Here is a 26,440-nt window from a genome sequence, read left to right as displayed (position 1 = left end):
CTCATTCCAGGACCCACTTCATACACTCCTGTGACCCATTTTTGGTCCCTACCCGTAGTTTAAAACACTGCTCTACAGTGCAACATGCTTCTTTACATGGCAAACCAGAATCTAACACACCAGCACCATAAAAACCTCTGACAATGAGCATCAGAGCGAAGATAAGATTTAAACACTTAAAAACAGTCAAAAACAACACACCTCAGGCTCCTATTGCAGCAGCAAACAAATGCAGCTGGGAACGTGCTCTTGTGAAGAAAGTACTTGCTCCCTCCTGCCTGTTAACACTTTCTGAGTTAAGAGAGGAGATTGTGTTTTTTCTTCTCTGTGCAGCAAACATACAGAGCATGTGCAGGGAGATTCCATAGTTTGTGTGTGTGTGTGCGTATGTATGCACAACCATACACGCATGTTGCACCCCAACAGATATCATTCAAAACATTTGCATTCAAATGTTTTGGCATGAAAGCTGTTGTTTATACTTTTTGAGTCCTTTTTTAAGATCAGACAAATCTGAGTGTACCTGGTGTTTTAATGATTTTACGACTATAAATTAGTGAAGTTGTCATTTTTTACATTTAAATTCCCAACTTCACATTGTAAATTGCCACATTGTAAACATTTATTGGAAAATAGAAACTTTGATGTTGAGTTCAGAACCTTTTTTTTTTATTATTATTTGTATGGGATAAACATTTTTTATTATTTTTTTAAATTAGCACCTTCAAACATTTTCAAAACCTTGAATTTCTATGCTCATAATTCAGCACTCTTCTCAAGAACCTGTGGATTCAATTGGATTAGCGTATAGCCAATGTTACATAGAAAATAATTTTGCACGTACTTGTCAAATAAAAAGACTTTGTGACTGCAAGAGAACACCGCTGATGGATTTGTGTAGCCGAACAGTACCTGGTATATACAAAAACACACAACATACCTCCCATAACGCCCACTGCAACTGAAAAAAAGTATAAGAACATTTAAGCCAATTCTTTTTGGCTCCACACTTCTGTTTTAATACCACATATCATAAATTACTGAGATTCAACTTCGAGCAGCTGCTGTACAGCATTATCTGTATCCCATTGGCTGCTGAATCAAAACATTTTGACTGTTACAGAAAAAAGATGATGTCCCAAGACAGACCCTTAGGGGACCCAGCTTTCCACAACAGCCTGCTCTGCCTTGACTAGGTTTCATTTCTTATTTTTTTTATGTAGTTTTTGTTTTAAAAATTAGGGATGATGGTAATTTAACCCAAAAATAGAATTGAACTGGATCCATATTAAACTGCATGGTCAGCAGAGTAGTCATTTACAGCTACAGTATGATACTTTCTCCAGTTTTGCAAATTGTGCTGGTTGCTGTAGTTACACAACAGTTTTACTGCACCATTTTTCCTACCTGTTCCATCGGCAGAGAGCATGCCATTATTCATTTCACACTACACAATTAACATCAGCCAACGTAACAAGATACTGTGGGTCAAGCAGCGGCTCTCTGTCCCCAGTATATTTAAGAGTCATCAAAGCTCAATTGTGATGCATCCCACAGGGCATTTGAGACAGGGAAGTAAAAGCAGAAAACAATTAGCAAGATCCAAAAAATCTTCCCTGACAGGGAAGGTTGGAACTGAAACTGAAAATACCTGTTTCGTGTAAAAAAAAGCTTTGAACTTATTCCCCTAATTTGCGTATAAGAGAAGTCAGTGAATCCTCTCCACTATGTAGACTGGCCTGTTGGGCATCGTTATTCTGTAATTGGCCATAAAAAAAATTGGGAGACAGGGGAAAAACAAATCTAGGTCTTGGGTTTTTAAAAGTTATTTTGTCCTTGGTGAAATTTTTCTTGACATTTGAGTATGTTCCTTCTTTTTCTATCCAACCTCTAAAAGAGAGACTCTCCTCCCCATATTCCACAGCACGTGGCTGCTGAACACTTGACACATGAAAGCAATTATCGAACACCTTTTAAAAAACAGAAACACAAGTAAATAGAAAAAAAATGAAAATGGAAAAAAGAGCCAGCAACACCACAATGTTCAACGACGATCATTTTTTCAGCAAAGCAGTTTTACAACAGCCACGGTGCATTTAAGTTTTTAGCGTGTGTGCATGTGTGGGCGCACATTGGGAGAGTGTAGGAGTTTGAAAAGGGGTGGTGGTGGTGGTGGGGCATCGAAGCGATAAAGGCCACTTTCCCTCCGGTGTACATATACTGTTGCATTTGCATGGCATGTCGCGCCAACTGCTTGTAGACACCATATAACTTGCTATGGTGCCAATAATTTCCACTAATCACAGTTTAGAGACTTCTGCATTCTTCATGCTTAGCAAAGCAACAAGTTCCCCGTTGTTAGTACGTCACACTACTAGACCTCATTTTATTAGCAATTTAGAGTATGTCAGTCTCACCTAAAGAATAATAAAGGGCTTAAAAAAAAAAATTCTTCATGTTTTTCTCGTCAGATCTGCATGATACACATATTTTGAATTTTAAAGGGAACTAGGTTGTATCCCTGAAATCCAAACCCCTCTAATTTCAATAAGTTATTTTTTGTGATGAACACCACAGGAAACACTGGGTTTTATTTTCTTTTTTTTAATGAAATAAACAAGCTGGAAAAAGTGATTCCTTTTTTAACTCATCAACTGATGAGGTACACACAATGTTCATACTGTTATGAATACATTTACTTTCTGTACATTATCAGCTTATCGGCGTTGCAATAAACACTCACCATGAGTGTTAGGCTCCTCGGTGTCTCCTATGCATTTGGAATACTTTGCCTCTGGCCACTGACCAACAATACTACATATTTTGAAAACATAACTGAAGCCGAGAAGAACATTTTTGAAGAAGAAACCAAGAGATTCTTTTGCAAGAAATATAATGCACATTCCATGGACCATCGGGATGCTCATTTTCAGGCTGCGCGGTTTGGGTGAAACACACAAGTCCTTTTTCCAACTGCTTTCCCTCAGTTTGTGACTGGATTCCCTTTCACTAACAATACAAAAAGTCCCTTATTTAAGTGCTACAAAAACCCTGTGCTCTGTCTTTCAGAGGAGGCTACAAAACTGCACTCCTTCCTCCCAGACTTCAGAAATGAGGACGAGTTTGTGGGTCCTGGGCCCAGAACGCGTGTCCGTCCAGACGTGTAGAGGCTGCAAGGGCGGTGCTCAGGATCCTGCTTCCTGAATGGAAGTCATCAGCCGGACCCCAAACATGGCCTCCCACCGGGTCCTGACCCAGTCCACCAGGGCCTGAGTCAGCTCGGCGCTCCCAGAAAGCAGCACCCATAGCCTCTCCTCTTTCTCCACCTGGACAAGAAACAGACACGTATTTAGACCTGATGTTTCTTTACCTTAACTAACCAAGCGGAGGCCAAAACCTGAACAGGTGGTCAGGGAGATGCTAAAGAATCAACAGTGTATCGCATACACAGTAAGGCCTGTCAATAAAGAATCTCAGAAGTTACAGAAAGGCCTTATAGCAGGAGTGTCAAACTCTAGTCCTGCAGGGCCGCAGTACCTGTAGGTATTCGTGGTTTGCTTTCAATCAGGACACTTGAGAGCAAGTTGTGTGGACACATTAGCCAATCAATGACTTAAGCGAATCACTTGTACTGAAACACACCAAAAACCAGCAGATACTGCAGTCCTCCAGGACTGGAGATGGACACCCCTGGACTATAGCAAGCCTGTATCTGGGCAAGATTAATGTTGGCAAGGACATGTTGTAAATTCTTTTCCTCTCTTTAGCACGTTTAATGTCTTCCTCAAACCTGTATCTCACCTCATCATAAATGTTAATGTTGACTCTGCAGGGGTCACAGGCGAACAAATGGACCGAGCTGACACAGCTGATTGGCTGAGTCTCCTGAACTACGACACTTCCACTGGATGATGGGTGCTCACTGGGTGTTGCATCAGGCAAGCTCTTGCGCCATTGGTGGTCTTCGTTGAGCAGGTACATCGTTTCCGGAGTCACCAGTACTGTCACTGGGCTCAAACTGCCACCTGGGGGAGAGGGAAAAAAAAGAAACAGAAAGGTCATTTTAAAAAAACACAGCTGAGCCTTTCAAATACCAACAAGAAATAATGAAAGAACTTGTGAAAACACATGTTCTCAAGAACCAAGAGATTAGCTTAACCAAATAGATTTGTTTTTCTTGAAGATCCTCAGGATAAATACTGAAAAAGAGCAGCCTTGCACAGCTCAGCTGTAACCTACCAGACATGATGAAGGCCAGGACATACAGGAACTGGGGCTGATAGTGCTCAACGTCTTGGCTGATATCGCACAGCAGTGACCTGTACAACACGGAAACACAGCATTATTTTTGGAACCCATTTACCCTCAGGACCCCCGACAGCACAGATCAGCCGAGAACCTGCCTACCAGAGGTGGTGCTGTGGGTTCAGGCGGGTGCTGGAGATGGACTTGAGTTTGCTGTTGGATTTTGGAGCAAGTTCTTTCGCGATTCCTGAGAGACAGACAGTGGTGTTAGCGATGTATAGATGTCAATTGCCAAAGCACAAAGTCCTTACCATGCCTCTATGAACATGGGAGTGTGAGCTTTCATGTTTAAAAACTTGGATGAAATTCTGGAGCTTATGAAGGACAGGAAGTGACATCACATGGCTAACCAACGACTAAATTTCCAGACAACAAACACCAAAATACCATTCCAAACAAAAGGCACTGAAAAGTAATTTATAAGAAATTGATCATTTATACATTATCAATTTCCTTTTGACCCAGCTGTTCTGCCTCCAGGATGGTTCCTGATTTTTTGTGAGCATGTAGTAGTCTTTCTCTATCTATAAATTTTAAGCAAAAAAAAAAAAAAAAAAAACACTACCAAACTGTTTTTCACAGAAGTACGTCTCCCAACCCACACCACTTCCCGCGCTTCCTCATGTGATGTGTTTTTGTCAATCACATGGAAGGTGCAAGGCCTTGCTGCTGACTTGACATCTTTTCAGCACCCAATAGACATCAATGGTGATGTTTTTTTGCTGGAAACATTTCACATGGCCTCTAAAGGTTGGATGTCAACTACAGCATTAGGTATGATTTTTTATTACACCACATGTCAGCGCTGATTTCCATGACACTTAAAAATTTGATAATCGTTAATATGCTTCATTGCACTGCCCTAGTGTGTAGGTGCATGCAGGTGGCATGATTTTTCAGTGGCATGTGAACAGTGTGCAGATATATGCAGCATGCATTAGCTAGCAGTGGTATGCGTGCTTGCCTGTGAGGAGTCCAAAGAAATGCTTGCAGCGGGGGCGGTCTCGTACGAGCAGGGTGTAGGCAGACCCCCCATCTTCGAACTCCATGTGGATGCTCTGGGACCCAAGGCCCAACTCCAAGTAGCTGAGCTCAGTGATACGATGACCCCCTCTCTTCAGGAACACATCAGAAGGCTGCCTTCTGTTAGGAGAGAGACAAAGAGAATATGAAAATAAATTCAACAAAAACAACTGTCAAAAACATTTCCAACTAGACAACAGCTCCAAATTTTTGAAGCACTGCAGTAAAATTATACCCTAATATTAAAAAGGCAAAAAGCATGGGGACACCCATTTCACCTGTTTTAGGTTTAAATCTGTTCATCATCAAATTACCCATTTATTGATATCCTGATCGAAATCAGAAGAGCAGCCAAACAAATGTGATGCCTTTTCTCTACATGTCTTCATGAGATGCCTGACGCGATGGATGAGGGATGACATTGAGAGCATAATTCACAGAAAATTCCCCTGTGCCCCACTGGCCAAACTCTTGGGTAACAGTGAATTACAAATTGCAAATTAAATAATTGCCAAAGAGCTAAACCTGTAAAAGCCATACTAAAAGCCTTTAAACTAAATAGACTAAATATTCACAATATTGATCCCATAAAATGGCTAATAATTCAATATTCAATACGGAAATCAATGAAACAATAGGGTATTAAAAAGAACAAACTTTTAAATCTTGAGTTTCCAAGAAAGCCTTATTTTCTTCCCTTAACATGAACACTGCTGAAGTTGTTTTTTCTTGCTAAAAGAAGACCAGAACATTGAGGATGTATGTATACTAGACAGTTAAGGACTTACTGTGTTTCCATGGTAATCTCTAGGATGTAGATGGACTGGTCTGACACAACCAAGAGTGACGGAAACTCCACAGGGTTCCCAAACTTCACTGCGGACATCTGAGATAGGGAGTACACAGAAAGAGCACATGCATAAGCATAGGGAGAGCACACACGCGTGCACATACACATACACTCAAAAATACACACACACACACACACACACACACAAAGAGTGCATGCATACATGCGTGAGAGCGAGTGACCTAGGGAGGATATGTGGAACAGGGTTAGAAGACTAACAGCCTGATGCATATACAGATTCTGTGGCCGTGGTAACACATGGGAAACATGGAAGTGACAACACTTTCAGAATCTGTCCCGTGTCTGGGGGAAGTGGATCAGTAGCGGTTATAAGCTCAGTTTATCCCTAAAAGCGGGCAATGTATTTCCTGCAGAAAAAAACCTTGTACAATCTAAATCACGTATGTGGTGTGGGGATGGCTGGTGTAAGCAGCCACACCTGCCCTGGGTCAAACTAATTAGACCTGGCCAATTGGATAATTGGTTAAGAATTAGATAATTGGCCAGGCTAATTGGACCCAGGAACAGGAGTGGCTGCACCTGTGCGTAGTGAGGTAATCACTGCGCACAGGTTAAATCTGCCATCCCCACCCACACCAGGGAGCCTCTCTGTCATGACAGTGTTTTTACATCTGCTCCTCGGCTATAACATCTTGCCGACCCTTGCAAATAAATCCAGACTGTTTGCAAGGGTCGGCAAGATGTTATAGCCGAGGAGCAGATGTAAAAACACTGTCATGACAGAGAGGCTCCCTGGTGTGGGTGGGGATGGCAGATTTAACCTGTGCGCAGTGATTACCTCACTACGCACAGGTGCAGCCACTCCTGTTCCTGGGTCCAATTAGCCTGGCCAATTATCTAATTCTTAACCAATTATCCAATTGGCCAGGTCTAATTAGTTTGACCCAGGGCAGGTGTGGCTGCTTACACCAGCCATCCCCACACCACAACGTAAAATTACCCATTTGTGGAAAACACAAAACTCTGCATTGGCTTCGGCCCATGAGTTAATACATCCCCACGCCTCTCTGACCCCCTTGCCTTGAGATGGCAGCGGAACTCCTCAGAGTCGCTCTCAAACACCTCCACATCAAGGAAGAGCTTCAGCCGGTGGTCCACAACCTCACAGTCCTCAGAGATCATGTCAAACGGAGCTGTAAGACACAAAGAAAATGCACAATAATTACATGTTTTATTTTTTCCTCATCGTTTTCTTTACCATTTCAAGGAACCTTTTATCATGTTTATAATGTCTTGCGCATGGATAATTCCTGTCCTTGTTCCATTTTCTCATGCAACATTTTCATTAAATTGCAACTCATAATTTTGCGGAGATGACAGCATCAGTATTCCCTCACTTTTTACATGTTAAAATATCAAGAACTGTATGCAATATTGACATGAATATTGACATCGACAGTAAACAGTGTACTGTTGAATTAGTAGCTGGAGTCAACCATTTCATTCATCTACAACATCACATGCGTACAGTCATAAAGTCATAAATGATATAATTAAAATCTATATTTTCATGTTAACCTTTGAACCTGTGCATTTTCCATTTCCACAGTCCATTACACTGGGAATTACAGACAAATAATAATAATGGGCCTGTATGTGTCTACAGTAAATGTACAAAAAACATGTTTCCCTATACATTTCACAATAAAAACAAACTTTTAATTAACACACTATCCATGTTCCCCCAAAACATTAAACCCTAGGTCCAGGTTTCATTATGGTACACATGTTCAATAATATTAAGGATTCCTAAATGTAAATTAAGACTGTTTTATAACAAAAAAAAGGTTTTAATAACCAGAGAGTTTTAAAGAGATTACAGTTAGGAATATGGTTAACCCAAGGCTCTGAAACCGCTCCACAATGAAAAAGAGGAATTGGTCTTAAAGCCCTTCTTTCCCTCCTGCTCACTGAAGAAATTCTCCTTGTGCTCATTTCAACCTATGACCTGTTCCACTGATCCATATTTTTTGGGAGGGGGAATTCTCCTTCCCAAACCTAGTCTTGCCAGCTTGCCCTCCAACCGATTTCTACCCGAAACCCAGCTTGCCCTCCAACCGATTTCTACCCGAAACCCACCGAAGTTGGTTCCTTCCATGTTCAGATGCGGGGCCAGGAGGGGCGGGGTGGCCTTGGTGTCGGGGGTGCTGGTGTAATTGTAGCTGGAGTACAGCTCCTCGTTGGCAGGCCCACTGGGGGTTTGGAAGGCGGCGAGCTGGGAGGGGGGGCTCCTGTCAGTCAGGCTGCTTCCATCCCCATCCCCGATGTAGAAGGTGTGGCTCCGGGCGGTGAGGAAGGTGTCCGACAGCCCCGTCTCCATGTGAGCAGGGCTGCCAGTAGTCAAACTGGCCTCCCCTAATGCAGGGTCCTATAGACACAACCAGCACCGCAGATTGATGTAGGCAGTATAAGGCTGTTTTTATAATCTCATCATGTTCAGACCTGGTGCTCTACTATATCCTGTTAGTTCTTCATCACGGTTTATGGCCAACCAAGCAAAAGAGCAACTGCCATAATCATAAAGGATATTTAAATCAATGAACGTCTTGTATGCACATGGGCATGTATGCACATTTCCTTGGCTTGCAGCATTCAGCCATTTTTGGCCACATCCTTGTATCATGGCACATGGGTTACCATTGATGTAGTCAGCCAATGATGTGCAATTTCATGCAAACATGAAATAGCTGTATAGCTTTGGGTCTGTAAAGTCACATGATGAGTAGCCAAGGTGGGTGGTACATGGTTTCATAACGCATGTTATTTATAGTGTAACAAAATATTTCCTTGTGCAGCCTATATGCTTCTATGCTATAAACTAGGAGCACATTAACCAGAGAAATTAATTAGGCCATGAATAATGATTAAATCAGCCCATGCATAATGTGCTCCCCATAGATCCATATTCTTAACTGAGAATTTTGTCTACAAGGCTGTTAAAACCGTGAAAACAAAAGGATCTAGTTTCTTAATAGTCAGCAGTTCCTGAGCAACAGGGCATTACCAAAAACAATATCCCTAGAGCACGACGCCCAAAATGGAACAAAACCACAAATTCAGAATGACGAAACCATTACAGATAATCAGTATAACCTCCATTGAATTGTACTCAATACTTTCTGCTTTACACCCCATGCCACTTTGTTGGAATTTTCACAGCGACACGGACATTCCATGTAAATTTGGAAAAGAAATTCCCATGAAGGCTCAGATCTTCCTAAAATTTTCTGCAGGCATACAGAGGGACCTGTAGGTTATAATGCAGGGGTTCAACAGGCACACAGCAGTGAATGTTGAAGTTCTCAATGTTATTACCAACTGTCTACCATTCTGGCCTGTGGCACTGTGGAACAGTTCTGACCTACAGAGAACCTTTAGAACACACAGCTTCAAACGACATGCCTTCTGCAAACCACACACCTGGAGACGATGTACCTGAGCGCTGGAGTCATGAAAGGTGTAGTCGCGATTTGCATCATCCTCCTCAGAAGATCCCTGGACAGGAGTACTGGTGGAGGGAGCCAACTGGTCTGCCACCTGGACCACGTGATCACTGCCACACACGGGACAGCTGAGTGCACTCCCTGCTGGTACAAAAACAATAAATAAAATCTGTAAGCACAGACACCAGAACTCACCTGCCAAAACTCACCTCACAGTCGCGACCAGAAATCGGCATCCACTGAAAGAAAGCGGGGTCATATGGGCACCCATGACAGGAAGTAGGGTTAAATGGGCATCCATAAGTGGAAGTGGGGTTATATGGGCATCCAAGACAGAAAGTGGGGTTATATGGGCATCCAAGACAGAAAGTGGGGTTGCATGATCACCAGTGGATCTTCCAGTGGACAGTGACACCAAAACATAATAACTCTTTGAAAACTTCTAATCCAGGATGGCCAGCATGGTCAGAATGTCACACGTGCTATGAAGGGCCTACATTTCAAATGCAAACTGTTTTCCTGGAAGGAGACAGCACGTTCTAACTGGTAGTACACAGAAACTTCAGTGGTTGGTGGCTTGTCAAGGTTCATTTGTATGGTAAGAACATGGATTTACATTACATTACATTACATTCATTTGGCAGACGCTTTTATCCAAAGCGACGTACAAAAGTGCATTTTCATGATCGGATTTAATTTCATAGGCAGTGTTTTTACTTCTGTACGGAGTGCATTTTTACACGCACTACGATCATTGTGCAATCGGAAACCCTAAAAGTATATGGCAGGTTTGTGCCAAGGAGGAACACCACCATACTGTTAATCAACCTTGGCCAGACTGCAATCTGGCAGGCTAACTGGAGCCAATGAAAAAAATCTTATAAACTGTAAGTGGAGGCAAACAGCAAAAATGTCACGTAGAATTATGATAAATGTGGCTGAGCCTTGGACAACCTAACTAAAAACAATAAAGTAAAGAGTAAAAAAGCTCACCGCCATCGGCTTGTCTGCTCTCATCCTGGTCCCCCAAATCCCTTCCAGTAATCTGCTTCGCCCCCTGCTGGCAGAACTCAGCACAGCACTTCAGACACTGCATGCGTTCGATCTGCTGATGGCCTTGCGGAGCCCTGCGCTTATTTTCCTCCACCGCCTGAAACAAGATGTCTGCCAAGGCCTGGAGGGCACACGGGAGAAGAACAGAAGCATCCGTAACGACACGGAGAAAGGCAGAAATGAAGACCGACGCTACGATATAGGGACAAGCATACGATCGAATCTGCGCTCGTGTCAGTCATCATACGCTGGCCGCGTACTCGAGATTTTCAGGCTGAACGCTGGGGTACCACGCACCTGCTGCATTTGCTCGGGGTTCTCGTCCAGCATGACGTAGCGCCGCTGGCGTCTCGTGCGGTTGATGTAGCTGAAGTGCAGATCCACGGCCGGGAGGCGTGTCTCCTCCTGAGGGGCGGAGCAGGAGAGACGAGGAGAGGGATCAGGGCCAAGCGGACAACGCGGACAGGGAACACAGGAAACCGTACTGGCGATGAGAACTTCTGTATAATTAAGAGGAAGAAGACGTCAACGCGTGTCGACGAATTCCACTCGCGTCGATTCTGAACTGAAGAGACCAATGGGTCCCTGGATGAGGATTGGCTGGATTGGCCTGTGAGGTTAAAGCAGCAGTAACCAACCCTGTTCCTGGGGATCTATCATTCTGTAGGTTTTCATTCCAACCCTAATTTCATTTCAAACCCACACCTGACTCCACTAATCAGTAGTTCAACAAGACCTCTAGCTGTTGAATGAGGTGTGCTGTGGTAGGGTTGGAGCGAGACCCTACAGGACGGTAGAGCTCCAGGAACAGGGCTGGTTACGACTGGGTTAAAGGCTCCAGGAGTGTCTGTGAGATATCAGGGCCACGCCCTGTGTCAGGACTGGGCCTCTGCCTTCCACCGTGTCCCCTGACCTTCTCCGTCCAGGCGGCCAGAGAGGTGGTGACCTCCCGCAGGCTGTCCAGCTCCAGCTTGGTCAGCACACGCCCACTCTGCATGTCCACCTCCAGCATGTGACCCGACTTCACCCGCAGGAACAGGGGACCCCGGGCCGTCTTCATCCCCTGGTCTTCCTCTCCCTCCGACAGCACTCCCACAAGCAGGGGTAGGCACAGGTCAACTGAGGGAGAGAAACCACATTGTCTCAGTAGTTTTCCCTTCGCAGCACATCACCACTAAACCTCACCCATCAACAAAAAAAAAATAAAAATAATGAAATGTTATTAAATGAAATGTTGTTGTGGGCAGCTAACAATGTAGCACAAAGGTGGCATTGAGCTTGAAGCTCCAGCAGTGAGAACCATCTGATGTTTCTCCAGTTGCAGTAAACCGTGCCGCAATTACCTGAAGAGAAACAGGCTATATCACTGCCACCAAGAGAAACCACACACCCCCAGCTCACACTTTCTCCCACCGTTCCACCCCCACACCATCACACACTGCATCCTGCCCCCCCCCCACTGTCTTACATTACAATCTGCCTCTGCTCCAAACCCCTCCACCCCCCATCCCACACACAATATGTCACCCTGCAAACCATATCATTCAATCTCTCCCAAAAGGAATCTGCTACTGCCAAACTCAGAAGAATATAACTGATGCAGGGCCACCCACTCACCCCCGAGCTCTTCCTCCTCCTCTTCCTTTTGGAGGGGGGTGCTGCCGTTCCCCGGGAGCTGAATCTCCCCCACGCTGGTCTCCAGGGTGGAGTCCGTGTTCTCCACCCCGTGCCCAGGCCACCGCAGGGTGGACTCTGTGTCGGCCTCCGGCTCCAGCCACTCCTGTTTGGGCTCAGAGGTGAGCAGAGGGGTGGCGTTCTGCTCCAGTTGGGACGGCGGCGACACCTGGTCAGGAGGACCCGCGCTCTCTGAAGGGGGGGCGGCACAGTGGCCGTTCACGACCCCCGGGTGGTCGGGTTCCGAGCGGCCGGCTTCCCGCGGCTTCTCCAGGTGGTGATGGTAGAGCAGCCAGTCTTCGCCGAGCTGATGGCGGAAGGTCTCCATCCTCTCTATGTCCTTCTGGTGATGGAGCACAATGTCTGAAGGAAACCAAAAATGCACTTAAGAACACTTACACACTCACACACACAAACTGCAGTTACACTCATAACCAGATGCACAGGCACACAGTCAACCGGCAGTGCAGACAGCCACTTCCTCGTAGGTAAATGCGCACCCTGCAGACTAGACTGGGTCCTGAGGTCATGGTCTGTGTCACTGGGCTCCGAGATGCTGGCTCTCCTCACTCTGACTTTAGTCTGAAAGCACAGAATCCACGGGGACACATCCTCAGGCCAGAACGTGTTTTAGGGTTCGGACAGGGACATTGTGATGACTGCATATAAAACAGGATCGCTGCTTGAAGCTTGCAGACTAGGAATGCGACTGCATCTTTGGTTAATGTATGCGCTGAAGGAACTGTGGATACGGTACAAAGGAAATGTGCATGTTGCAAAATAGTATGCCACTATTACTTATTCGTATATTTGTTACTGTATGCCCTTATTTGAATTTCAAAGGGGGGTGGGAGGGGGGTTACCTTGGATTTCTTCTTGTGCAGAGGTTTCACTGGCGGCTCACTGAGACACAGACTGTCACTCATCTCCCCCGCCCCACTGGACACCTCCTGGGGGCTCTTCTCTGTTGCCATGGCAGTCTGGGACATGGTCGGTGGCATCTGGCCAATCACCTGTCCCAGCCTACGCAGAACCTGGAAAATGCACACACACACACACACACACACACACACACACACACACACCAATAATGAAATTAGAACCAGCCATCATAAAATCTCAGGTAGATAATATTCAAGGGCATGAAAAATAGGTCTAACCCCAGACCCTAATCCAAACTGAATCCCGACAAAAAGCCTTAAGTGAAAATAAAAATTGATTCAAATAGCAGAATCACAACATTTTACCTATGCCATGACTGCTTTCCAACACACACGCTGTTCAAAATGGTACTGTGCCTTCATTTTATGGAGATTAGTAATAGGAAGCAACGACATCTTGCTTTTTCAGGCTATTTAAAAACTAAAATGATCATAAAGATGAAATATGCAAATATACTTCTGCTTTGTACAACAGGTTGAATTACGTTTTTTTTTTTTTTTTTTTTTTTTAAACCCTCAAAATGAAATGGTCTGCGACTCACACCGTCTGAGAGGAAGTGTAACTTAAAAACGAGCACTCACCTCCAACTCACATGATGAGAGGAGGCAGCCGTCCAGATTGAGCTGGGATGAGAGAAACATGAAATATGAAACGTGTTCATGATCAAAATACATCTGAGCCAAAAGAAGGCTGCCTGGAACCCCCTGCTATTATCGATTAGCAGCTGCCCTCCTGAATCCATCAAACATGCTTCCCACCACTCACAGACCAGCGTGCTCATTAAACTCTGGAAACTGACTGTCGCAGAACTTAAACTGTCAATAGCCTACTTGTCTAGCGACACTTGTGCGACACTGGCTCTCAACTGCAAGGCAGCTGCCTGTGAAATAGCATTTAAAAGTGTAATACAGCATACAACAGATCTAATTAATACTTTCAAGAGAACTCATTTTTCTTTCATGCAACTTAATTATCATTACAAATTCTTGTTTGTTTGTTTAAAATTACATTTATTCCTGAGAGTACCAACCAATGTTCTCCACCACTGCACATTGTTCAGGATAAGAACAGATGCAATGAAGTTAATGTAATGTGATGTGATGACCTGACCTCCCATTAGTATAATGTTAGTAGCCTACTTGGCAAAAAAAATAAATCATTATCCAGTAAGCTATCTAATTGGACCACTGTAACACACAATATCTGGTCTTGGTGAACTAGCTAGCTTAACAAAGGGACCGTAAAAAAAAAAGTTTTGTTGCTTGTGTATCTACTGGTCCCTCAGCTCCCATTAAAGTTCATCAGAGGCCCCTGTGTCACATTCAGTAATAGCCAACTACACTCGGCCACCCCCTGCCCAGCAGTAGTAAACGGGTGAGTAACTCACTCTGCGGAAGGCTGCCTTTGGGGATATGTGACGCACAGCACAAAGACGGTGGTTCTTGTGAAAGTGCAGCGGGTTTCCCTCCAGTTGAAGCTGAGACAAACAGATAGAGACAAGGTACAAGAGAAGAGTCGTCACGCTGACACCGAAAAACAACACATGAACTTGTGCCCTGTGTGCTGTGTGTTTTCCTTCAAACACAATCCTCTGCCTAAAATGATTCAAGCTAAAACTAGACAAAGGTGCAGAAGAGACGGTTTTCATGGTAAAGGCTCAAGTGCTGCATTTATAGTTGAGTATTATTACTTCCTAGAGGTATAGGAAATACAAGCATTGAACACGGCAGCAGTAGCTGCAGTCCTTACATTCTTGCTATCCCATTTGTCAAGGGCATGGTACTTAACCTGAATGTACATCCACAAATGCATTGTATGTAAAGAAAGTAATCTGAGTAAATCACTCTGGATACAAGCGTCTGCTAAATATATGTAAATGTAATATTCATATCTAGAAAGCATACCACAGAAATACAGTATTATTGTGCCTACACTACACCGAGTACATCTGTATACTACAGTATCACTACATAAGCACACTATATTATCATTACACAATTTCTGTATCATTGCAGTGTCACATTAGTATTACTACCCTACAGTACGATACGTGCACAGCAAGATGATTGCATAGCTAGCATAACGGCAAGAAAAATAGATTTCAACCCGACGAGCCAGCAATAAGAAAGTCACTGAGCAAGGTAGCCAGTTAAAAAAATGGCAGTACATTAGCCTGCAGTGCAGGTGGGGGCCATAAGAGGGCACTGTTGAAAAAGTGCTAGCCTCACCGTGTTGAGGTTATGCAGCAGAGACAGGGGGGCCAGTTGGGAATGTTCCATCAGCAGGTTGTAGGCCAGGTCAAGGTGCTGCAGGGAGCAGAGCTGTTCCACTCCTGCAGTTTAAGTGGTGCATGTGAACAAAACACACGTAAATATCTTCCTCAAGAAACAATACAATACACATATAGGTTAGGTTAGTCTGCAGTGCCTTAGTACCTTTAGCCTTCCCAGGCATTTCAAACTCCTCTCTCCTCTTACCGTTAATTGTTTCCAGCTCATTGTTCCTGAGAACCAGTTTGACAAGCGTGGCCCTGCAGCTGACCGCCAATACAGGCACCCTTTGAAGAAAATTGTACCCCAGGTTCAAATGCTGCAAGTCACCCAGTGGCTGTAAGAAGAACAAGACCAGGTCAAAACCTAGTATATGGCTGGACCGGCCGACCAACGGTGTGATGTCATAACTCGGCCGACCAACTTAATCACCCACTCATTCAGTCACTCAGTCAGTCAGTCACAGACATGAGCGTTTGTAGGCCTGGCCCCGCTGTTGCGGTCCAGCCAATAAATATGACCTTTAAACACGCCTTTTTGCTCACAAAATGGTCAGAGAAAAAGAGACACCATTCATCTCTGATTACTAATAACAGCCGTCTGGCTGGTGAAACATTACTGCAAAGACAGAGGCGTCAGAGGATACCGGTCTTTGAATGGTCAGTTTTATGTGTGATGGATATGCACCGCACCGGCCCATGGTACAGTACCCATTATGGTATAGCAATTTATGTGTTTGGACCAAACCATTCGTTCATGGTGCTCTGCACTGCAGTTCCTCGTAATAGGAATTTGCTTGCAAAATAATTTTTAAAATATAAAACTAGATCAGCTAAAGTTGCAGGAGAACTTCTGTTTGCATGTGACGGCACTTTCTTCTGTATTTTCCAAGTCAGTGAGAGAAGGAGCATAAGTTTATTAATCTTCTTAATTGCTTAGTCCATTTGTAAGCCTTTCAGGGTGGGCTGTTATGGTAAACTGAGGTAGAGTATCAAGGACTGTGAGAGATTGTCTTTTGTATGTGCTGTATATATTGCGGTACGTGAATGAAGAAGAGGAGGATAGGACAGGATTAACAGTACCAAGAGTCAGCACTACCAATATTTTTGTAAATATGCTGAATCACCAATATCGCCATCCATTCGGCTGACTATGGATAAACCCCCAGCTAACCAACACCCTGTCTTTACTTGAATGAGTAGGAAATCCCAAGGCAAGGCAAGAGGGACTTCAGAAGACCAGGAGATTTTCGCATCAAAATGGACGCGTGCTGCTAGCTCTCCAACTTACCTGCAGAAACTCCCCGCAGGTCTGGATCCTGTTATGGCTGAGGTCCAAGGACCTCAGCACGTTCAGTAATCTCTGTTAAGAGCAGAAACAGAGAGAATGTATGCTTAATGGTAGATGATTTGAATCATTAGCTACTGAAAAAAAAAATCACAGCAGCTCACGGAAAACACAACCCTTAATCCTGTGACAGAAAGGCCCTTGGGCGCTGGGAGCTGGGGACTCACCAGAGACTCATCCAAGCAGCTGATGGAGTTGTAGCTGAAGTTCAGCGTGTGCAGCTCGAGCCACGGCAACGCTGAACTGAGATCCCCTCCACACAGAGACAGGAGCTCCTGTCACACACACACACACACACACACACACACACACAAACATAAACACACACACATGCGCACACACACACACAGAGATACACATAAAGGGTTATTCAAGAAAACATTAGAGCTTTTTACAAAACTGACACAAATGAGCACTATCCTTAATAAATCAGTCCCCATGTTTCTGAAAAGCTATATATGCTGTACCTGTAAAGAGCAGAGACTTCTAGAACAGATGAAGACCTGCAGCTCAGAGTAAACAGCCCGCAGGCCCTCCAGACAGTGAGGGGGGATGCGCTTCAGCTGTTACGTGAGAGGAAAGAGCATCAGGGACAATGTTACACTCACTCAGCCCATTGCACACACTATGGGTTTGTTTTAACTCACTTGAATTGCTTGTGCCCTTAAACAGACTGAGTATGGTTGACTGAATCTCACCAAGTGGCACAAAATAATGTAGATAAAGCAAGATTAATGGGTATGACTCTTCATACTGTACCTCCAAGTATCTGAGGGATTTGAAGGGGAAGATTTTCACAGCCGACTGGAGCCTGACGCCAGGAGGATTAATGAGCTGTACATAGAAGATCGGGAGGAAGAGAAAGAAACAGCTATACCATTTAATGACATCAAAATGAACTTAATGTAGATCAAATCATTAGAATTCGGGATGTGTTGGTCAAGACTGGAGATGGAATTAGAGCAGAGAGCAAATTTTCCTCCCCACCAAGTTTCTGTAATTAAGAGAAGTTCTCTTGGTCCTATGACAGGGCCACGGAAGTGAGAGGAGAGGTAGGAGGTGAGGCAGTGAGGCAGAGGAGAGTACCTTGAGGGAGATGGTTTTCTGCAGCATGTCGAAGAGGAACTGGACTTGCAGCATAGCGGGCGTGTCAGGTGGGTGTGACGCCAAGGCCAGGAAGCCGTGCTGATTGGTCCGCGAGTGGAGAAACTGCTGGAAGAGGCGGGTGAGATGCTGCAGACAGCTAACCTGCAGAGTCAGGGTGCTGCTGCCATCCAGTACAGAGTCACCTTCACCACAGAGAGAACAAGACTTATTAGTCATCATAGACACAACAAACGACACATTAGCAGGAGAAACCATGTCTCAGAACTGGTACAAAGATACTGGTTTCAAACAACATCAGGGTCCTATAGGTTACCATGTTCGTGACCTAATATGAGGACTTGTTGTGTCAGTGAAACAGGTGTAATGCTTCAAGGTTTATGACTGCTTACAGTACAATACCTTCCTGAACATATCAAGCAATTCATAATACTCTGAAATGGAAGAATGTCAGAAAGACACATACATGCTCATAAAAAAAATGTATTCAGTGGCCATCATGTACAATTCCATTTCAGTTCAGCACGTTAGGTAGCCTACCATAATTCCAAACTAAGGTAACGCATCAACAGTATTTTAATCAAGTTTCTCAATATTTCAAAATATTCTTCTTGAACACAGGCCTTCCAATTAGCATAAAGAGGCAAAAGATTAAGTGCTATTTTAGAGTGAATTACACCAACTGTCATAAAGGATCCTAGCCCTATAGGTCACCACTGTCCTTGATCACCAATTTGGATGCTAGGGTCAGGCTGAACTGCAGGACATATCACAGCATTACATATGGTCTGCAACTTGGCTCAGATGTTGCTCCACTCCATCTAGCATGTTATGTTTTATGTAACCTTAAATGTAACACTGTCATAAGGCTCTTTTCTGAATGCAAAAGACACTCCCTAATGCAGTCGCAGGCATTGCAAAAGCATATTTATAGAACCAACAAGAATGAAACCAAAGAGCTAATTAAAATAACACAGTAAAATGAGGTACCATCATTCCGCAGCAATGTAGCCAGAGTCCGCACAAGGTTCAACTGTCCGCAAGAGGGCGAAGACATCCTGTGTGCGTGAGCGATATTAAGGGTCAATGCAACATTCGAAAAACTGCCATTGGGTGTTTAAAAAGAAAAGTCACTTCTTCATAAACTTCAAGTCTTTGGATTTCCACATTATGCCACATTCCACATTTAACTGAATGACAGTCAAACTTAACTTAACACCACAGTCACATTTTAATATGGAAAAATACAATATAGTCATTGGCATTATTATTAGTAGTAGTAGTAGTCATATTATTATTGTTATTATTATTATTATGATTGTTGTTGTTTTTGTTACTATTGCTAGATTCAAGAAACATGTAGGGATGTTTTGCTATTATGTTTGGCATTTTGGCATGTAATATCCTGGAGGAGCAAGAGGTCAGATCCATATGTATAATAACGTATTGTCTTGTACACTTGTCAGCAATACTTCCTCTAATGAAAATTACGGCCTACAAAGGCATGTATGTTTCCTTTTCATTAATCAACGCTGTCACTTCCACCCCAGTGAAACTATCGAAACAAGTGTGAAATAGCAATCACATGATCACCATTTCTGAATGCTCAATAAATAAAAAAGCATTACGCCAAATTATGCATCAAACAGAATGCAGTACGCTGAATGCAACATATTCAGATGACAAGGTTCTGACGGCGTTCTGCATTTTCAGTATACATCTAGAATTCTTACACCGAAAAATGTACATAATGCAATAGCAACTGATGTGTACCAATATAAAAACTAAGCAAATTTATTTAAGTTAGCTAGGTAGCTACAGTAGCTACTTCTATCGACTATTGTGGCCGGCGTCCTTTGGATTGATCCTATCTCGTCGGACAGGATAGCCATTTGACGTTAACGTAGTTACAACATGGGCAAAACACAAAAAACAAAAGCTAAGTTATGAGTATGTGCGTCACGAAACGAATCAAACTAACTAGCACCAAGTTAAGTTACACGTTAGCACGCTAAATAGAAGTTTGCCAAGCTGCAGCTGATTTCATCAATCGCATCCCCGAATGCGTCTTGCAAATATTAGCTCGTTTGGTCGCTTTGTTTATAATACAGTTCAACAGCTAACATACAGCTGTCAAGGTAGCTAACAAGCTGGGTAGTGTTGGATAATATAATAGCTAGCTATCTTTCAAACAAATTCTGTGCTGACATACCTTATCGGTCTGTATACACCAGCAGATGTCCAAAAGTGGGAGGAAGGCTACAGTTTATTGACGCTCTTCAAATTCGTTTTCCCCAATTCATTTGAACTAGAACTACAGTTCTGTGACAATACCAAACGTTTCCAAACATTCACCTCTTCTGACTGTTGCTGACATTTTCAAGCCAACGATGTCATGTTTATACACTTCCTGAAACTACGGTGGCCGTAAAGTCGAAGATGAATTCTTAATTATAGCTACGATATTTCTCCAGCCAAATTAAATTGTGATCAATGATTCAGGGACTTTATTGAAACTTTGGTTTCACTTATTTGCAAAATGTGAAAGTAAAATCTCATCTGGTTCCAATGTGATGAAATTTCAAACCAAATTATAAAATGACAATAAATAAATAAATAAATAAATAAATAAATAAATAAATAAATAAATAAATAAATAAATAATAGTCGGGAGAGGCCCATTTCTGTCTGCATGCTTAAGTGAGTGTAATAAGTAATTATGAGCTGTTTAAAAGCTAACGTGTAAAATAAACAAATAAATAAATAAAAATTTTAAAAAACAGAAGGGGATTTGAGTCTGATAACACCTTTGTGTTTCAACACTGGTCAGATACTGCAAAAACTGAAACCAGAATGGCCATATTCTGCTTTTTTCAATTGTCCTTTATCAAATTTTTGTGACTTGTTTCAGATGCAGTGCTACAAATCTGAAAGGAAATATTTGTCTGATACTTCTTTAAGAGCAATGTAAAATGCACTAGAATTGGGTTTACAGGATGCTTGGTGAGATTTACCATTGACATGCAGAATGAAGCAAAAGCAGGAAAGACCAGACTGAAGTTTAATTTGCTCTGTGAAGTGAAAGTGTTGAAAGTGTAGAGAATGACAAACAAATTCATACATTGTTGGAAAATTATGTGTTGCAGGCTCTGTCATTGTAATGTAGTTATTTTAACTCTCCTGTCATAATTAATGAATGAATTATGTAATTTATGTTCAGTACCTGGCTATATTTATATATTTATTGTTACAAATACAAAAAAGCAAAAGATTTGAAATATATGGTAATAAAGTTGAAAAATTATGAATAACATTGTATAGAATAACAAACATACTCGAAAAGCAGGCACTTGATTAAAATGTTTATTCAGTCAGGTAAAGCTGCAGCTAATACATGAGTGTCTATTTAGTTTCCAAAATAGAAAAGTTGCAGAGGATTCCAGGTAACTGAACTATATTTTCAAACGCATATTTATATAATAATAATTTGAGTATGGTACATACACCCTAATTTGATTGATTTGTAGTGAATCCTCCTTTAAAAAATCTGAGCAGCGTCAATGTTGTTTAGGCCAGAGAAGCCTAAGAGCCCTTTTGCCAATATCCTGGAAGATCATGACAGAAGCTAGCGGACGTATTCAGTCAGGGCTACAGAAACACAAGAAAAAAAGTGGGTGGGTGTAGGGGAAGAGCAGGACCGTATTTGAACAGTGACAGAGAAGAGTGTGTATTCTTTACACCTTATTGGACGTCCACACGGGCAAACGACTGGTCTACTCCGAGATTGTTCTCTACAAAGATCTCGTATTTCCCCGCATCCGATGGCTGTGCCTTTTTGATTGTCAGGGTTGTGTTCGTGTCCCCTATGTCGTAAAATACTCTGGAAAAAAAAAGACAAATAAAAGTTACATACATGCAGTTACATATGCACAACTGCAAATAGTAAAATTTATTTCACATTTCAAGATGTTAATTTCTATATTAATTAAGCTGTTTTACAATCAATTTTTTTTTGTCTTTTTCTACACCACAATAGCCTGTCATGCTCATTGGTAACAGACAATTTGTATTGTCACAGTGAATGAACATTACTATTGTATCATTTGTATTGTTAATTTGTACAGCATGCTTCTCCTGTAAAGACCAGCTCAAAAATAGGATCTTACACACTCTATTCCAGTAATGCAGTTCAGTTTCCTGAAAACCAAAAGGTTATTATACGGCCCACTGCTGGAGGATTTGGTTATTTCCAATGTCATCAACAAAAGAGGTTTGTTTTTGTTTTTTTGTTTTTTTTACCAAAGAGATTTGTTTTTTCACCAATCAGTGGCAAAGGAAAACCAGCTCATTTTACAAATATGTTTGTATGCCTGCTTGACCCTTTACTGATACTGACTGTATTGTATAAGTGGCTATGTTGGCATACTCTTAATTACATTTATGTAATTAAGAGTAACATAAATGTAATTAAAAAACATTTGTGCTGGCAGCAACACATCCTTACTTAAATTAAGTAATTTGCTAGTTAGTTGGTTCTTGCTGTGCTGAATACTTATTTTGGAGGGCATACACCCCTTCAGTCAAATAAATGTTGTTATTTTCCCATTTGTAAATTTGGAAAAGGTATCCACGTTTCTTTTTATTATGGTTTAATGAACAAGTTTATAGTAAAAAAAACAGTGATTGCACAATATCTATGATTATTTTGGTAATTAGTGAAAGGGTCACTAACCTGTCATCCTCCTCGATATCCTGCCCATCCTTCATCCAGCCCACATCAGGAGGTGGCTCCCCGCTGATATCAGCCCGCAGAGTCACAGTCGATCCTTTCTTCGCCTTCACAGTTTCTGGCCCTTTTGTAATTTTGGCAGGAACTGCAGAACCAGAAACCAAACCATTATTATTCTCTTCTCCATGCAACTCCCAAACAGCATCAAAATATAAAACATGAAATCAGAACATAATAAACAGGCAGTGTACTCTTGCCAGTCATGCTTTGAGGGGGTTTAGACCAGGAAATACAAATATTTAATTTGTTTGAACCATTGCAAGACCAGGCCATTCATCCCATCTATCCTTGTTTACCTACAGACTAGAGCAGTGGCTTCCAACCTCAGTCCTAGGGGGCCACTGTGTATGCTGGTTATTGATCCATCTACAATTGTAATTCCAGAATTTTAACAAACTGTTAATTTCTCTTCTTTAGGTGTTTTTCGTGATTAGGGGGATCATTTACCCTCTTAAGCCACATTACGTCTGATGTTTGCATTGTGCTTATTGTGTCATATTGCAAACTATTACATAAAAAGATTTTTTTTTTTACTGATCAAATTAAAGATTGCAGTGAATCATTAGGCTCCTAATTGGTCTAAGCATGGACACATGGCCACTAATCATTTGGTAGATAATGTAGAATTCAAAGACAAAGCAAATTACAATTGTGTTAATAGGTTTAAAAAATTAAACACGTTAATAAGCCTAATTAGGAGCCAACTGAGTCTTGGAAGTACTTTTGAAAGTTTGGCTGCAACTGAGATTGTGGTTTGCAATCACAAGAAACCAGTGTGAGCATATGAGTAGCTCAGCGTCAGCTAGTTAGTATCAGAAGAAACAACATCAAGCTGTTCATACATTTTGTGTCGGACAAAAAAGTATGAAGTGATCACTTTGTAACAGATTACTAGATTATCAGGTAAGGCAATTGTCAGACTGAATCTGAAGAGGCTGAATTGTGTGTAGATTGACACGTTTCAGCGGTGAAGAAATAAGTCCTAGTAGATAAACATTAATAAGGGAAGTGAATTGCTTAGAAAATTATGCACTTGTCAGTGATTGATACAACTTTCAATGTCATTACATGATCTAATGCCTTATGCTGAAACTTAACAAACATATTTAAAAAATCTGGATGGATTGATAGCGCTCAATGTAAGCAGGAAATCATGAAATTTAGATTTTTGGCCTTAGTATCCCTTGAAACCCTCGGGCACTAAATTGAAGTAAATTTCTGCGGCCCCCTTGGGCAGAAAATAAAACCTAGAACATTTGCAGATATTTGAATGTAATGACTTGCTATATTCTAATAAATTGATCAGTTGATCATAAAAAGTATCCTCAACCCAGCCTTAATACTGATTCACAGTAATGGATACACTCCACATTACACACCCTCCACTTTGATGCAGGCTGAGTCTGAGGTCTCCCCAAAAGTGTTTTTGATGGTAACGGTGTATTTCCCCAGATCTGCGAGCACCCCGTCCCGCACCACCAGGGCCACCACGTCTGGGTCCTCAAAAACGTATCGGTACTTTGGCCCGTCCTTCAGCTGCTTGCCGTCCTTGGACCAGACGATGAAGGGGTCGGGGAAGGCGCTGACCCGACACTCCAGCTTTGCAGCGCTGCCCTCCAGCAGCACCACATCCTTCAGCTCCTGCAGAACCTTGGGGGGACCCTTCTCCCTCAGCTCCTTCCGTGACCTGAAACAAAAAAATGTCTGTTTCTAAAACAGCGTAGTCTAGTTGCACAATACTGCTGGGGGTATTGGATGTTTGTCTGCATTACTCAACACAAACTGAATAATGAACAGACAGTTATTTAATGGAAAATGCCAAAATAGACAGATTGTTTAGGGGCAATGTCTATACTGAGACATGCCTGAACAGAGGCTCGTTCAGGCTCTTAAGTCAGCAGCCTGAAAATGAAGGCTAGAAATAGAGGGTATAGAAACAGAGGAGATAGGGGAGCTTGGATGGGTGGGGAGCAAACCTGAACTGAGGAAATTTTCATTCACTCAAGACAGTGAGGGTCACTAGATTTGGACATCTTTTTGAGGAGAATCCCATTCAGTAAAGCAGAAAAATCTTTAACTCAAGAAAGTTGAGGCTGAAAGTGGAGAAACTGAGGAGGCACAGTACCGGTGTCCTCTGTACGATGCCTGGATGCGAATCGCTGCCTCTTGAACCTTCGGATCATTGATATCAAGAAGGCATCCAGGAGGAGGAGGTGCGACCTTGGCTTTGGACATCTGGAAAATACAAAGAGGACCAGCTCTATCTCTATATGTCCTATAAGGAACGTCCTCTGGCATAGGCTAGTTAAGCCAGCTGTTGGTCTTAATGAGTCCTCCATATCCCTACACTAAGACTCGGGAATCCTATCAGATACCAGACTGCTTATTCATTGCCTTCATGAGCACCATTCATGTAAAAGACCAGCCTGTCAGCACAATCATTCTGTCACCCATGAAAGTGCAGGCCTGATTACTCTAATATGTGTGCATGTATAACCTTAAGGAATAAGGGAATTATTTTTCTATTTTTTCCTTTTATTTTTTTTTATGTTTTTTTCTGAATAATTTTTATTATTCTCTCCTGATTGCTGGGTATCAACCTGTTTGTAAATGGCTAAATTGTTCAGCGATTGTTCTGGCAGAAATGACCTCTGTGTGGATGAATTATGTTTGACAATGTTGGATAAAATGTATGGTTGTACAGTAATTATTTTCATTACACCCATGAACACATTGCCTTCAAACATTACTGATGTTTAAGTGGGTTATGACCATACTTACAATACAATTATCAAAATAAACAAAACAAAAATACAAAATGTCTCATGGCTAAAATGCAGTCACAATTATGGGTGGAAAATATTTTTTCCCAAACACTATTCCACATTTCTCAGGTTCACATACTCAAAGGTGACATGATTACACCTGGTAAGTTACTACTTTCTAAATGACTGTATTCATTTAAAAGAATAAAACACTTACCCTGGAGGTGTCCTCCCTCTGCAAAAGAAAGGCTGAAGGTGGCCACCCCCTGGATCTGGTCTTATAACCGCTGCTTCAGAGGGACTTCCTGTTGCCAACGGGACTGAGGGAGGAACAGGAGGAGATGGACAGACATTCCAAGACAGCGCCTGCCCTTTTTTGGACCAAGGAGACTGCTGCCTGGTGGGGCGAATAAAAAGACATGGCACCCGCCTCAGCTCCCGAGAAGCAGCAGAGCCTTATATAGCCTTCACATCAAACGCCCCAGAGGAGACCAGGGGATTTAGGGGTAGTTAAATATCGTGAATTGGGGGCAAGGGGTTGGGATGAGATGAAATGTGAGTGCTCCCCAGTGAGGTATCAGCAGGTGGGCCTCAGTGTGTTTTGGGAGAGGAGTGTCTCACCCCAGATTACCCCTTTGGCTAGTGCGAAAGCCAATGCACTGCTCCGTCTCTCCTGCAGCACTAGCACAAGCAAACGCACTGGCCACCAATTCATCGTGTTCTCGTTCTGTGAAGACCAGCTTTCACCAGGTTTATAGTCAGATTTGGTCGGAAGACAGCTCTAAACCTGAGAGCTGATTTAATGTATGTATTCTGAGCTCTTTGTCAAGCTGTTCCTGTCAACATTTGATTTG

General features: G+C 42.6%; 2 protein-coding genes across 4 annotated transcripts; both read right to left on the bottom strand.

Moving 5' to 3' along the window:
• Nucleotides 1-2,861: 2,861 nt before the first annotated feature.
• Nucleotides 2,862-20,441, bottom strand: stk11ip (serine/threonine kinase 11 interacting protein). Of its 3 annotated transcripts, none has more exons than XM_064326815.1 (26): nucleotides 20,245-20,441; nucleotides 19,023-19,090; nucleotides 18,015-18,217; nucleotides 17,688-17,762; nucleotides 17,396-17,491; nucleotides 17,096-17,203; nucleotides 16,872-16,943; nucleotides 15,789-15,918; nucleotides 15,540-15,643; nucleotides 14,699-14,788; nucleotides 13,893-13,934; nucleotides 13,233-13,403; nucleotides 12,870-12,951; nucleotides 12,313-12,732; nucleotides 11,609-11,814; nucleotides 10,993-11,100; nucleotides 10,636-10,816; nucleotides 9,620-9,786; nucleotides 8,279-8,567; nucleotides 7,220-7,332; nucleotides 6,117-6,214; nucleotides 5,270-5,448; nucleotides 4,408-4,492; nucleotides 4,240-4,319; nucleotides 3,802-4,025; nucleotides 2,862-3,326 (listed from the first exon to the last, which is right to left on the bottom strand). In XM_064326815.1, exons 2-26 carry the CDS (start codon nucleotides 19,087-19,089, stop codon nucleotides 3,186-3,188), a joined length of 3,531 nt encoding a protein of 1,176 aa, XP_064182885.1. In that variant the 5' UTR covers nucleotide 19,090; nucleotides 20,245-20,441; the 3' UTR covers nucleotides 2,862-3,185. The 3 variants fall into 3 exon arrangements, with proteins under 3 accessions (XP_064182885.1, XP_064182887.1, XP_064182886.1); XM_064326817.1 differs by having other exon boundaries at nucleotides 9,635-9,786; XM_064326816.1 differs by having other exon boundaries at nucleotides 9,620-9,783.
• A 940-nt stretch (nucleotides 20,442-21,381) lies between these two features.
• Nucleotides 21,382-25,913, bottom strand: LOC135252026 (SPEG neighbor protein-like). Its single transcript, XM_064329919.1, has 5 exons — nucleotides 25,804-25,913; nucleotides 24,947-25,056; nucleotides 24,201-24,508; nucleotides 22,765-22,906; nucleotides 21,382-21,912 (listed from the first exon to the last, which is right to left on the bottom strand). The coding sequence occupies exons 2-5, from the start codon at nucleotides 25,054-25,056 to the stop codon at nucleotides 21,774-21,776; spliced, it is 699 nt and encodes a 232-aa protein (XP_064185989.1). The 5' UTR covers nucleotides 25,804-25,913; the 3' UTR covers nucleotides 21,382-21,773.
• Between the last annotated feature and the right edge of the window lie 527 nt (nucleotides 25,914-26,440).

Source organism: Anguilla rostrata, chromosome 3 (genome assembly GCF_018555375.3).
Source record: "Anguilla rostrata isolate EN2019 chromosome 3, ASM1855537v3, whole genome shotgun sequence".
Classification (NCBI taxonomy): Eukaryota; Metazoa; Chordata; class Actinopteri; order Anguilliformes; family Anguillidae; genus Anguilla; species Anguilla rostrata.
This window is presented reverse-complemented; position numbering and strand designations above follow the sequence as displayed.